At 34.5% G+C, this 14,348-nt stretch overlaps 1 protein-coding gene across 2 annotated transcripts; it reads left to right on the forward strand.

Annotated features, from left to right (window-relative positions):
* The first annotated feature begins 788 nt into the window (after nucleotides 1-788).
* TEX47 (testis expressed 47) lies at nucleotides 789-5,185 on the forward strand. 2 transcript variants are annotated; one of them, XM_019030349.2, is made up of 2 exons: nucleotides 789-917; nucleotides 1,514-5,185. In XM_019030349.2, the coding sequence occupies exon 2, from the start codon at nucleotides 1,615-1,617 to the stop codon at nucleotides 2,374-2,376; it is 762 nt and encodes a 253-aa protein (XP_018885894.1). In that variant the 5' UTR covers nucleotides 789-917; nucleotides 1,514-1,614; the 3' UTR covers nucleotides 2,377-5,185. The 2 variants fall into 2 exon arrangements, with proteins under 2 accessions (XP_018885894.1, XP_004045747.1); XM_004045699.3 differs by having other exon boundaries at nucleotides 800-917; nucleotides 1,511-5,185.
* The last annotated feature ends 9,163 nt before the right edge of the window (nucleotides 5,186-14,348 follow it).

Genomic DNA, 14,348 nt, shown 5'->3' on the forward strand with positions numbered 1-14,348 from the left:
GGTCAACATGGACACTTTCTTCCAACAAAGCTGTAAGAAGAATGAGAGTGAGATAATAACTAGACTGGGCAATGACATGGTTTGGCACCATGGTTTACATCTTGGGAAAGATTGTATTGCTTCAGGGAGTGATAAAGTGAATCACAATGAGGAAGAATAGTCCATTTTTATGTATTACACAATTAATTAATTATTAAGTCACCTCTCTGCCTTCATTTACTTGGATAATTTATCATTGTATTATCATTAAAATTAGATCATTAGTTTGGATAATACAGAACTCAGGGAAAAAATTACTCTTAGGTTTAATTGTTAAAAATTGAATAAACGTTTTTTAAACTTGTTTTAAAATTACTGTTTAGAACTCATGTGGATGCAATTTTAAGAGATGCATCTCTTAAGACACAATTTTAAGAGGTGCATCTCTTAAATTCACATTAAGTAAGCCAAATCTTACTATATAACTTTCTCATCATATATTCACCATTACATAGATTCAGATATGTGTTCTTGAAGTCTTTAGTTAGTGTCTAAGTAGAACGGAGGAGTTCTACAACCATACTTTTTATTTATCAAAAAGAAAAAATGAAAGGAAAAAAAGAAAGGAAAAAGATGTCCAGATTCTCACCATCTGTCTGACTTACAAATGCACCTGACTAAAAATAAACCATTCAGGAATAAGCCATTCACACTTCCTCTGCAGTGACTTTGAAGTGTTTGTCGAGATACCCGTATTAAGAAACTTGGCGCTCTGGTCCTTTAATGGTGCTGACATTCTGACTCACGTATGCCCGAGGGAAGGCAGAACACAGGACAGCTGAGAACACCAGAGGACTGGCAGTTGGGAGCCTGATGGAGGACAAGTAGGGCCTTGAGGACAGGTGCGTGACAGAAGCACAGGAAAAAAAAGAAAAATGGTAAGTTGACCTGGAAAAAAAATTGAGGAGATTTGTAAGCAGAGTAAGTTAAAGTAGCAGAATACTTTCATGTAGCCCTTACAACAATAAAAACAACAAGAAAACAAATAAAGGGGGGGGAAAATGAATCATTTCTGAGATTCGTCGATAGGAGAAAAAACAAAGAACCAAAACTTTTCCCTTGAAATGTTTACTGTTATTATTCAAGGAACATTATTAACTATTAGTGACATGACTAAAGGTTACATAAGCTAATTAGGACTTAAAAAGCCTTGGATTTTTTTTTAAAGTTATAGACCAGTTATATTTGTAAAAGAAACTGGAAGAATTACCATAAAATACCATTTTTAAAAAATTTGGCTTATAAAGGACAATCTGTAATCACCATTACACGACATTTACAAAGTTTTTTCCTAGGATATGATTTAACTCTTTCGTTGTAAACTTTTAAAAAAGTCTATAGTTTGAGTATTGTTTTAACATTGTCTTTCATTTCAAATACATTGTTGCCTGATAAAACTGGCAAAAGATTGGGATTTTACTATTTAGTAACATTTGACAAACTGTGATTTACTCTTTTTTTTTTTTGTCAGAAGAAATAAAAACACGAGTTCATCAGTAAAGAGGTACCCTGGCAGCATAAATATTATGATAAGCTAAAAACTGGAATCATCTGGAAAAATAAATAAGACTCCTCATGTCCTTTTCGGTCCATAACCAGAAGGGCAGCAAAAGGCCTTTGCCACTGGAACCTCTTCTTTTTCTCCAAGTCCCACGTAGCAATTACCTGCACTTTCAAGAAGACAAACAACGACTACACCTAAAGAAATTCCTTCTTCATAGGATGTTTCTAGTGGCCAAGATACAAGCAAATGTAGAAAGAAAAGATGTTGCTGACTACTATGAACAAATGTTTCAGTCAGTTTTGAAACATCACCTAGGAGAAGCAGTGACAGGATTGCTGCTCATCTATCCCACTTCCATTCTGCATATCCTCGAGTCCTCCAGCGACACTCTCTACCAAGTTCTTTTAGATTATATTGGCCATGACAAAGATGAAACAGTATTTTTTATTCAACAAATGAAAATTATAGTCATTTCTCATAACATTCCAATGAGGCTTTTTATGCAATGGCATGTTTCAGTGATAAAAGTTCCAGATATGTATCTCGATGATGTGACACAGTCACAGTCCCTAAAAGAGGTCATCACAGATTTTCTCACACAAACTCATAAACTGTCACTCTACCTTTGCAAGACTATGAAAGTAGGCACTAAAGGACCAGGCGATAACTTACACCAAGTTGCACCTGACCTACTCCTCTCAGAAGAAATCATAAAGTACTTGTGCAAATCCAAAGAATTCATGGACCCGGCAACATTTATAAACATGTATAATAGACCCATACACATCACTCTGGATTCTGAGGTGGTATGGCCTGCTCCTTCACGTTTCTAGGATTGAGAGGGATAATGTGCCCATGTCTGTTAAGGAGTTTGTGCTACTTAAATAAAAAAGAAAACATTTTTAAAGTTACTGGTCTCTTTTAAAAGAGACAGAACATTGCAATATACACAGAGGTAATATATTAATCTTTACAGAGTATGTTGAGCTAAACTTTAAAATGTATCTATTTGTTGTGGTATTAAGTTCAATACATTATTTTACTAGGTAGATGGGTTTAATAAGTTTATCATAAGCTCTCAAATATTAACATCATTTTCATGAATTGACACTTTTCAAAAAAAAGTATGGCTGAAAAAAGACAAACGGAATTCAGATTATCATCCAATCCCTCAAGAGTTAATAAACAGTCACTACTACATAGCAGAAGTACAGTGTTCTGAGGGTACAAAATCGAGAAGAAAAATCCCACCCTTGAGTTGCTTGCAACCTCAGGTTAGAGGCAAGTACATGTAGAAGTAGTTATGATATGACATATAATGTAATATAATATATCATTATAGTAGCAGTATATAGGAAGGGCTTTGAGAGCACAAGTAAAGGAATAATCACTGTATAATTCCTGCATTCAGAAAACAAAATCTAATTATTGAAAATATTTCCAAAGCTCACATATTCTGGCCTATATAATCAAGAATATTGAGACCATTATAAAGCTACAGAAAACAATAGCTATTTGGAATGAAATGAAAATACATTATCAGGTGGCATTGTGCTACTCCATGCAACATCATTTATTGAACATCCCTCTATGTTACAAACATTTGCCAGGCACTGAGGAATATGGCAGGGTACACAGAAAACATTATCTGCCCACTATTAAAACTTACTTCTAAATGATTTTATGTAAAATAAACAATCTGGTTATTTTCTCAATTCACTTTCTAGAAAGCAACTAATTATATATAATTTCTATGTGACCAATTTCAAGTTGATCCCTTCTTTTATCCAGATGAATATTTTTTGCATTGTTTAAAAGTTTTTAGCTTGTTTAAACAATTAATTGACATCAATATTTTGAAAACTGCAATGATATTTGTCCCAAATCACCTTAATATCTTATGAAACCAACTTTGGAGTTAATGGAGAAAATACTTATCATTATAGTTTTATTTTTTATTATTTTTTTTCATTTTTAGCTTCTTTGAGGACAAACCAATCTCAGTGTGCACCTCAATTTTTCATTTGAAGAAAATTTTGTTCTGCATATGAAAATACTGACCAAATTGTATGTAACAAACAAAATTTATATAATAAACAAAAATGATATGCATCGTTGTTACATAACAGAATCAAATTTTAGGAAAGACCATTCTATTTTCCAAATTTTGTAATACTTCATTAATTAGAATGGTATTTTTCAGTTTTAACTGAAGTTTCAAGTTAGTAACAGAAAAAAATGTTTAAGATAAAATGAAAATTCTTCTAGCTAAGAAAGAGTATATAACTTTCAAAATTTATATCAATTTAGAAAAAAACACCTAATATTAAACAGCATTATGCTGTCTATTCTTTGAACTGTGAAAAAGACACAGGGGCACGTCAATAGTAAATGATTAGTGATAAACTGACTGGAAACGTAAGTAAATATTTTCCCAGCAAAAAAGGAATAGAGAAAACGTTCAACAAAGATACAATCCTTGGTCCAGGATTAGAATGAATGTGAAAGTGGTTTGGGAGAGAAGACGAGCATATGTAAGAGAATAACTGATAATAAATGTTTATTGGATCAGATAGAATTCCTTTAGCAGGGTGAATTTTGTTTGGGAATATTATTTTCTAAAGTTATCTAGTGAATAGAAGTTTGAGTTTTGGATAAAAATTATATATTTATAAATCAGAAAATATGGCATATTGTATTTTCCAGAAATGGTTACTGCAATATATCCAATCCCACATGCCTTTCTTACAACATGAGCTTGATATTCCTCCTATTGTGTAGTGGCTTCTAACTCTCTCCCCTTGAATGCAGGCAGACCTCTTCTGTGACTGCCTTAACCGATAAAATACAAAAGAAGTTATTCCGTGTGATCTCGAAGGCTAGGACATAAAAATGTGCACTTTGCCTTGCTCACTTGAATGCTAGCTCCTGGAATTCAAACACTATTCTGTGAGCAATCCAGCAATTTCAGACAACATCCCCAGCTAAGGTCGCAGCCAACAGCCCCTATCATCCACTAGACATGTGAGTGAGTGAGACTTCAGGTGACCCCAGACCCCAGGCTTCCAGTAAACCTGGGAAGCCAGCTCAGTTGACATTGTGTGGAGAAGAAATGAGCTGTTTCCACTGAGTCCTGCCCAAATCGGAGTTCTGTGAACATTAGTGATTATTGTTTATTTAACCACTAAGGTTTGGGTGAATGATTACGCAGCACTGTGGAAAAATAATACATATGTAATGGGAAAAATAATATATATGTATATAAGCTCTTTGTATCACTTATTATTCATTAATTTATGTACCAAAATTTATTGGATAGCTACTGGTAAAAATGTACTAGTAGGCCAATCACTGTGCTAGTCACTGGATGTACAAGTAGCAATAAGAGGTATATTCAACACACTGCCTGGCATAGATTTTTTATGGGTCTATAATACTTTTTGGTGTGAGAATACCAATAGAAACCTAATTCACTAAGCCAAAAAGAGAATTATTAACAATCTTAATCATTTTTGGAAGAAGTTATAGAATATCTCTCAACGATGAAATTGCTGATTTACTTAGCATATCGTAATTTTAAAGAATTCATGAAGGCTCACTATGAAAATAACTGGAAAATAAACACAGTGTGACTAGAAACAATTTCAGTTATTTAGTTATTTGTTCATTTTTGTGAACACATCAGAATGAATGTATTCAAATAAATTTACCCCGTATAGGAGTCACTTCAGGAAGATTTATATTTGTCCAGGTAGCAACACCATTGCTGAAAACATTTTGGGACCCTTTGGCAGTTGAATAAAGGAGGTTTATAAATCAAAGGGAGTTAAAATATTTTAATTATATCTAATTTTTGATCTCCAAATTATTGTTATACTCCAACTTAATTAGTAACTTTAAGATTTGATCTCCATTGATAGAATTTTTTTAATCTATACTCACTCTCAAAGACAGATCTGCTGTCACTGAACATATTAAAAAGAGCGTGGCAATGCTTCTAAGGGGAAGTAAAAATTGTTTTCAGTAACAAATGAGTTATTGAGATACTTATATAGGTCACTGATATAATGTCTTCAAATTGGACTCATTTAGCTATGTATGTTTGGGTACATTTGATAAAATCCAGAAATCTTACATTTATACCTTACAAATTTAGCTTAATGAAATCCAAAAATGTGAACTTTTAAGCCTTAGTATGACTGATAAGGTAATTCTTAACTCAATGAAAGTTATAATAGAATGAAGATACATGCACGCGTATGTTCATTGCAGCCCTATTCAACAATAGCAAAGACATGGAATCAACTCAAATGCCCATCAGTGATAGACTGGATAAAGAAAATGTGATATATGTATATGTGATATGTGATATGGAATACTATGAATATATACTATACAGAAAAAGGAACAAGATCATGTCCTTTGCAGGCACATGGATGGAGAAGGGAGGGCATTATCCTTAGCAGACTAATGCAGGAACAGAAAACCAAATACCTCATGTTCTCACTTATAAATGGGAGCTGAACATTGAGAACACATAGACACAAGGAGGGAAACAACACCCACTGGGGCCTGTCAGGGGTGCAAGGGGTGGGAGAGCATCAGGGTAAATAGCTAATGCACGTGGGGCTTGATACCTAAGGGATGGGAAGACAGGTGCAGCAAACCACCATGGCATACATTTACCTACGTAAAAAATCTGCACGTCCTGCACATGTACCCGGAACTTCAAATAAAATATTTTAAAAACAAAGAAAGCTACAGTTGCCTTAAAATAAAATTTTAAATAGAGTACATAACTTAACCCACAGAAAAATGAATATTTAACAGTGTGAACATATAATATTTAATATTCATATAACAGCGAACATATATATAAAGCCAATGATCATATAACATTCAAATGATGTGGCCAGCACCATTCTAATTCTTTTCTTTTTATATGAATACTTGAGTACAGACTGCCCCGTTGATAATCCTATGCTTGTTTCAGAGTTGACATTCAAGAAGGTAATAGATTTCTTGCAGAATAACTTAAATAATATTACTTGAAAGGAAAAACTCTTCCAGGGTGAATTCTAACATTCTACTATCATAAATTTAATAAAAAAGGCATCTGGATCCCTTCATGGAGCATTATTGCTTAATACAAATAGAATTTGACATCCAGTGACTGTATCATAACTCTACAAACACAAAACCACATTTCAATTAAGTTAAACCTATCGCTAGCAGTAGAATGCCCCAACTTCCACAAGGAAGTGGAAATGAAGCAGCCTATCACCAACCTCACATAGCCAAGTACTTTCAAATCATTTCATATTGTATTAAATAATTTAATGCAGAATTAAAGTTCTCCCCCTTGTGGTCAGTTACTTAAATTTCCTGATTACCTGTGGACAGGATGTATGTAGTAAAAACAGTGCATAGATTTTAAGAGCATACAGAGAGAACCCAAAAAGTACCTTTCAAATATCTGTTTGACTCCTCTTATTCCACAGGTAAAGATTCTGAGACCTAAAGACATTGAGGTGTTTTGCCAATGGTAAAAGGAAATGTAACAGTATACTGGTATAACAGTGTAACAACAGTAACAATAAAAGCAAGATAACAGTATTCTCCCATTTAGGGTCTTGTGATTATTAACTTCACCACATTAATTATGCAGACCTTTATTCCTCTACAAGTAAGTAACTTTAAGCAAATTATGCCTGTTTACTCACTTTTTCTCATTCGTTTAGAACTTTTTATTGGTATGGACAGTTTATAATATCTGAGAAAAATTTTATATTAGCTGGCCTCATGTTGAGTTGCTATATAAAAAAACTAGTTCTTATTACCATTTCTGTGTTTTCTTATATTTTTGAAAGACCAAGTTTGATACATTTTATTTTGGTTATTTGTTTAGTTGTTAATTTCTAACAATGGTTGGACTTTGGATTTATTAAAATACTTTTGCTAGTATGTTTCTATATAGGCAGAAACGTAAAAGAGATTTTCCATATAATTTAGACCAAATATATTTTATTTAAGCATAAGTAGATATAAATTTCAAATGAAAAAGAAACCATTTTTAACTGAATGTGAATATTTATAGAATTAGTTCACCTGTAATTTCAGTTGAAAAGATTACCAATTATCCTTAAAGAGGATACGAAGAGAATAATAGTGTTGTCAAGGCATTCTTCTCTTTCCCTGATCACTCTAGTTGCACACTTCTCTAATTCATTCTAATTAATGCCATGACCTCAACTCCCATCTAAGAGATAATGACTTCAAATACATATTTTATATCTTCATTAATTCATTTAACAAATATGTGTTATACAACTATGTTGTTTGCATTCCTGCCTACACCCTGAAGATACAATGGTAAAAAAGACAGGGCCAGTGTTTCCAGTGAGCACATACTCTGGAAGAGGAAACAAAAAACAAATAAACAAATAGAGAAAATGACTTCAGATGGTTTCATGTGCTATGAAAAAAGTCATAATGTTGACAGTAACTAATGGGTCTGGTTTACATTCGGTGGTCAGTGAAGCCTTCTCAAACTGAGATCTGAATGAAAAGAGGTGGGGTGGTAACGGTCAGAACATTCTATATGACAGAACAACAAGTGTAAAGGCTCTGGGGGAGAAGCAAGCTTGGTGTGTTGAAGGACAGAAGGAATACCAGAGAGACCAGAGTACTGGAAGCAAGAGGGGAGTGAGGTTGGTGAGAGTGGCCAGGGTTACACTATGTAGGGCCTTGTTGCCATGATTAGGGGTTCTGGATTTAATTCTACATGTTTTCTTCACTACTACACCAAATTCCACCTGGCCTCCAGTCCTCATGCAGGGCCTTCTCAAGAAGTCCCACTGGAACCCCACAGGCATCTGCACCTCCACATGCACTAGATGAATGCATCATTCCCTGCCGCCACTATTCCTTCAACCTACCCCTCCCCATACCCTCTTTGTTGCTATAAAATGAACCACTCTCCAAACGGCTGCTAAGTCAGAAATTCAAAAATTATCCTAGATTCCTTTCTGTCTTTTTATGATTGACAGCCAATCAATCCAATCCTCATCTGTTTTCCACAGTGTTCCCATTGTCTGATCTTGTTTCTGTGCCCTGCTTAGGCATTTTCCTCACTCCAATTTCTTCTTCCTACTCTCTCTTCTCAGTTATGTCATGTTTCTATCAAACACAGAGACAGTGTAGCATAAGGTTTAATCAAGAGAGCCACTCTGGTATCAAATTGCTGAACTGAAACCAGGTTCTACAACTTTTTAGAAGTGTAATTTGTTTCTTTACCTTTCTGTACCTCAGTTTCCTCATCTGCACAATGAGAGTGATAACAGGATCTGTATTTTACGATTAGTTATTGGTGTTAACCCATAAAACAATGGTGTAAAGATCCCATCATATGGTGACATCTTTGAAGAATGTTTAAACACTTCATTACAGAATTCACAGTTTGAAACAGTTAAATTCACTGCAATAAAACTGTGCAAACCTCATCTTTTAAGTAATATTCTCAGATTCATCTTTCACATATATATGTAAATTCCTAGTAATAAGGCCTTTAAACTCAATGAGAAGGAATGTCTTTAAAGAAGTGTGCATAAACACTTACTCACAGAGTTCACTATTTGGTTAACAGGTAAATTCACAGTAATTTGAGTATAGTCACACTCAATAAATATTATTCCCCTGATCAAAATTATTCAATGGATTCCATTTCACCTTCAGGATAAAAAGCAAAATTCTATAATAAATAATCTGCAAAACCTTGATTCTCTGATCCATGCTTACTTTGCTACCCAGATTCACCTTATGGTTTTCTCTTGTCTCTTTCTCCTTTCTCATAGTCTTTTCTCACACTTTGTTCTCTAACAGTTCCCTAATTTTTCCATGCTCTTTGCTTCTATCACCCTTCCTCACTTCTCTTAGCAAAATTCTGCTTAGTAATCAAATTATGTCCTCTGTGAAGACTGGCAAACTCAAGGAACTTTTTTCTGTCCTCACTGTACATCGTACTCAACCACATTCTAGAAATTCTGCTGCCATGTTTGTGTGCACACTCATCTTCCTGCCAGCAACTTGTAAACAATTGCCATGGCCCTTTTTCATTTGTATATTTAGTGTCTTATCACAAAAAGGAATCATTTAAAATATCTGTAAGAATTATTCCATAAGGTTAATTTTACTTTTATCAAAAGTGTTATGCAATCTCATAAACAGGCCATTATCAATATTTTCATTATTGAAATGGAAATCAAACAATTTTTGTTGGAATTATCAAGCAAAAATTGCTCCTTCCTGGTTGGATATCTCCAGTATTGCTATCTTTAGATGAGGTGTAGGTCATATAAATTATATTAAATCTTATTCTTTGTTGAAACAGCTAGGTACCAACAGTATTTTCTGATATAAGTGAGGAACTCCTAGGAAAGAAAAACAGAATAAAAGCAGTTTGATAAATTAAAATAAATTAAGCTAAAAGAGGAATTAGCCCAAAGATTATTCTTAGCCTGAAATCTCCTACATCTCCCCTTAATCTTACAGCTGCATTCAGTAAAGAGAAAAAAAATCAGCAGTGCTTATTGAGCTTAATTTCTTCCTTTAGTCAAATAAAAGTCATTCAAACATTAATCCAAGAATTATTTATTGATTGCCCATTATATGCAGAGTCATATCCTAGGGACTATGGAAGACACAAACACATAAAGCGCTCTCTATAGCTCTCCCCAGATTCACTGGTATAGCATCTACTCTATTTGCAATTAAAATTTAGGTGCCAAGGTGTCCTTTGGTACTATATTGAAATAGCTTGCCCACTATTTCTCTCAAATGGTACTGGGAGTATATGACAAATATTACATTTTATTTTCTCTCTGCATTTAGTTATTCAGCAAGGATGAACTGAAAAACAGTGTCAGGCACTTTGCCAAGCATCAGCAGGGGTACAATCATAAGCAAAATAAGCATAATTTCTACGTTAGAGAGCATGCAGGATCTTTCTCCCTTCACCCCAGACATATAAAAGGAAATTAAACAATTATAATAAGTGTTGTCATCCTGGATATACAAGTTACAATGGTTTCCTAACTTCACCTAATTTAGAGGATCGGGAATGCCTCTAAGAGAACAAAGACACAGGGATTTCTGAAAGTTAAATAGAAGTAAGCCAATTAAAAGTCAAGGAGTAGGAGGGGAATGTTCCTGGCAGAGGAGATTTTATGTACTTATCTATATATGTATGTATTCTAGCAGAGGGATATTCTAAAATCTGAAGGCAAGAAGATGCATACTGTGTTGGGAGAACTGAGAGAATTTCTACAAGGCAGGGCCTCAAGTACAAAGGGGAGTCATAAGAGATGAGGCTGGATAGCAAGGTATGGGGCCAGATTATGCAAACATTTAAAGCGGAATAAAGAAGTATCATGACCTTATCTTAATAGAAATGGAAAGTAGTTTTATTTTTATGAGAGAAATACTATGGTTAGTTATGCATTATAGAAGGACCACTCTGAACTGTGGGAAACAGATCGGATGAGAACTAGGTAACGAGACTGTATAGATACACTTAAGAGGCTACTACAACAATCTAGGAAAGAGATAATAGAAGTCTGTACAAAAACAGACTCCTATAGTCTCCTTTACTGAATAGAAAGAGGTGGAAAGAATCAAGAGATGTGTCCAATACCTTGGTATTTGTCTGAAAATAGAATGTTAAGAAGAGGAAAGAGTCTAGGATGAAGTACCAGGCAGGTGAAGATGCCATTCCCTAAGATCAAGAATATTGGAGGAGCAACAGTTTGGGTTTCAAAGGAAGTGAGATGAGGTTTGTCGTTTTGGACATGCCGAATTTGAGGTGTCTGAGAATCACCGATGTTATACTATCCAATACAGAGTTTGATGTATTTCCTCAAAGCTCGTAGGTAGATCTGTCAAGAACATGAAGATTTGTAAATCAATTTCTGGATAATGACTGAGACTTCAGGAATGGTGCTATCTATTACCCACACAAATATATAGAATAAGCAGAGAAGAAAGCCTCATTCTAAATCTTGAGAAATGCCTATGGAAAAAAAAAAAAGAGCCATCTACAAAGAAATCTAAGATAACATAATTTAAATTGCCAAGAAGCAGAAAAAGAAAAGCAGAGAAAGAAAAGAACATTCCCTAAAGAGGAGAATACTCAACAACATCAATTTCTGCCTCAAAGTCAAGTAACAAAGAAATGTAAAAGTAAGTTTAATAACAAGAAGGTCACTGGTGACTTGGAGAGGGTGACCTATGCAAAGTGGCAGAGGCAGAAGCAGGATTTGGTGGGTTGAGGAGCGAGAGTCTGGTGAGGAAACAAGTATAGACAGTATTTCCAAAAGCTTGGCCGTTGGCAGTGAATGTGCGGAGTATATTTAAAAATATAAAGGTCATTTTTAGGATTCTAAAGTTTTTGGTAAAAGGAAGATAACCTCTTTATTCTGGTTTCCAGTGAGGTTGGTTCTGTCCTTTCATGTGAGATTCAATGTCCAATTGTGGCCCCAGGGTAAAAGGGCTCTATCCAGTTTTGAATGGCAGTGTATAATAATCCTGGACTTTAAAGGTCCCCGAGTGACTATGTGCACAGCTCAGGAACAGCATGTTGTCTTCTTAATAAACATTTGTTTAGATAAATAATTGCACTAATCTCTAGAAGAAACCAAGCTGTGCAGAAAGTGAGTTTAGAATATGTGCAAGCTGTAATGTTACAGCTCAAGCCTTGGGTTAATACACTGCTATTTCCATGGTCAAACTTTTACAGTTAATTGCAGATTGTCTCCTGTGTTCTATATACTTTACGGATCAGCCACATTGTATTTATAAATTTTGCTCTGAAATTTGGCCCTTATCCAGGTCACTTCTTTTTTTGCCCAGTTAGGGCATGCTAGCAAGTCACGAATTATAATCAAATCTCACTTTTCCAAACTAATGACTTTAAAGAGCAATAATGCATGATCCAAAATGATGGTGAATTCATGAACCATTTATCTCTGTAATGTATATTCATTAATTATATTCATGAAACTTGTAATGTATATTCATTAAATATATATTCATTAAACTTGACTATGAATATGTCTTATATGATATTCATAACAAAATGATAAAGCATTTCAACCAAAATGACCCAAGGGGCCTTGGAAATTTTTCCAACTTCTCTGTTCCCATTTCCTACTATGTTCTACTGTTTATATCACATTTTATGTTGCAGTAACTTCTTAGAATAAACTAACATATCATGTTTTTTAGGATGGAAGATGCAAGGAAGTTCAATCTACTCTTTTACCATTCCCGTATTATTGTAACGATTCTCTGCAGCTATGTTTCTCTTTCCCTGTTTCTCTGAACATTTTTATTCACAAAAGTGAAGACAGTAGTATAACAAACCTATTTACCCATCACTCACCTTCGACAATGATCAGCATCTCTTTTCAAAATGTACTATTTTTTAAGAAATATGACTATCATACCTCTAAGATATTACGGATGAAGACATCACACTAAGGGAACTTCTAATACTGTCTATTCCGGCCCAGTGTCTCAGTGAGGAAAATGAAGCATGTAGAGATGCGCCCAAAGTTACAGCACTAATCAATAGGAGTGCAGAAGCTAGATGTAGTCCCCATCTTTCTCATTCTCCCCTTGAAATCAGGACTACACTTCTACTGCCTTATTTTGGGTATAGAATTTTTCCCAAAATCCACATATTACTGTTACTTTCTACAATCTCACAAAGCACAAACGACATGCAAAAACTTCAAGTATTTATAAGTCTGGCACTTTAGCCACGTGCCTAGTGGGTTGACTTATTGGGGTGAGGGAGCTGAATAATAAACTGTAAGAGACAAAGTTTTGAATTATTTTTAACCAGCATGATTTTTATTAAGGTACTCAATATTACCTTTTAATGAGATGATTTCCACAGTTTCTATATTCCTTTTACCACATAAAGGGAAGGTAATTATCAGTTCGACATTTGCACGTTTGGCCTTTTTGCAAAAGTGCCAGTGATTCTGTAACTGAAGAAATGTTTAGGGATCTCACATAATATTAAGTTGAAATAAGTATGATGCTTCCCCCAAGAGTCCTCTTGTACACAAATGCTTATTTGTGCGATGATTCTTAGGAAGACCACTCACCCATGCTCGCTGCTAAAGATATTTACACAGAATACTGTACCATATCAGAGGAGCTGGAAAACCATAGGTAAGCAAGTTTTACTCACAGAAGCACCATTTCTTATTTCTCACACTACCTTGTTCTCCCTGCTAATATTAACCAAGTGATGGTTGCATAAACGTAAGTAATTACTTTACAAATGACAATAAGGCAATGTTTTCCCACTGTGTGTTTCTACAAGAAGCATCAAAATATCTCTTTGATGAAGGAGACTCCTAGTTAATTAAAGGAAATAAAATGCCTGTGTAAATAAAATTACATACATTTGCATATTTGAAATATAATTATATAGAGGTGGAGATATTAGTGTATATAAATACATGTGCACGTATATACATATATGTATATATATAACTATATTGAAATAAAGAAACCAATTAAGATTCATAAAATGGCTCCTAATCAAGTGGAAGAACCAGGGGGTTAACTATCAGTGTTTAACAGTGCTGTACAAGAAAGGCTTTGCATAAATAATGCAGATTATTTCTATTAATTATGTCCTCCCTGTCCCTCCTCTGATCTCCTTCTGATAGAGCTGCCCATGGACTTTTCTCAGAGTGTATCTTTCCATAGTTCCCTGAGTGAGATACAGATG

The sequence above is a fragment of the Gorilla gorilla genome, chromosome 6 (genome assembly GCF_029281585.2).
Source record: "Gorilla gorilla gorilla isolate KB3781 chromosome 6, NHGRI_mGorGor1-v2.1_pri, whole genome shotgun sequence".
NCBI classification, from domain to species: domain Eukaryota; kingdom Metazoa; phylum Chordata; class Mammalia; order Primates; family Hominidae; genus Gorilla; species Gorilla gorilla.

Bases quoted from the DNA above. Each gene is read 5' to 3' on its own strand.
- TEX47 (XM_019030349.2), top strand. From the start codon at position 1,615: ATGTCCTTTTCGGTCCATAACCAGAAGGGCAGCAAAAGGCCTTTGCCA.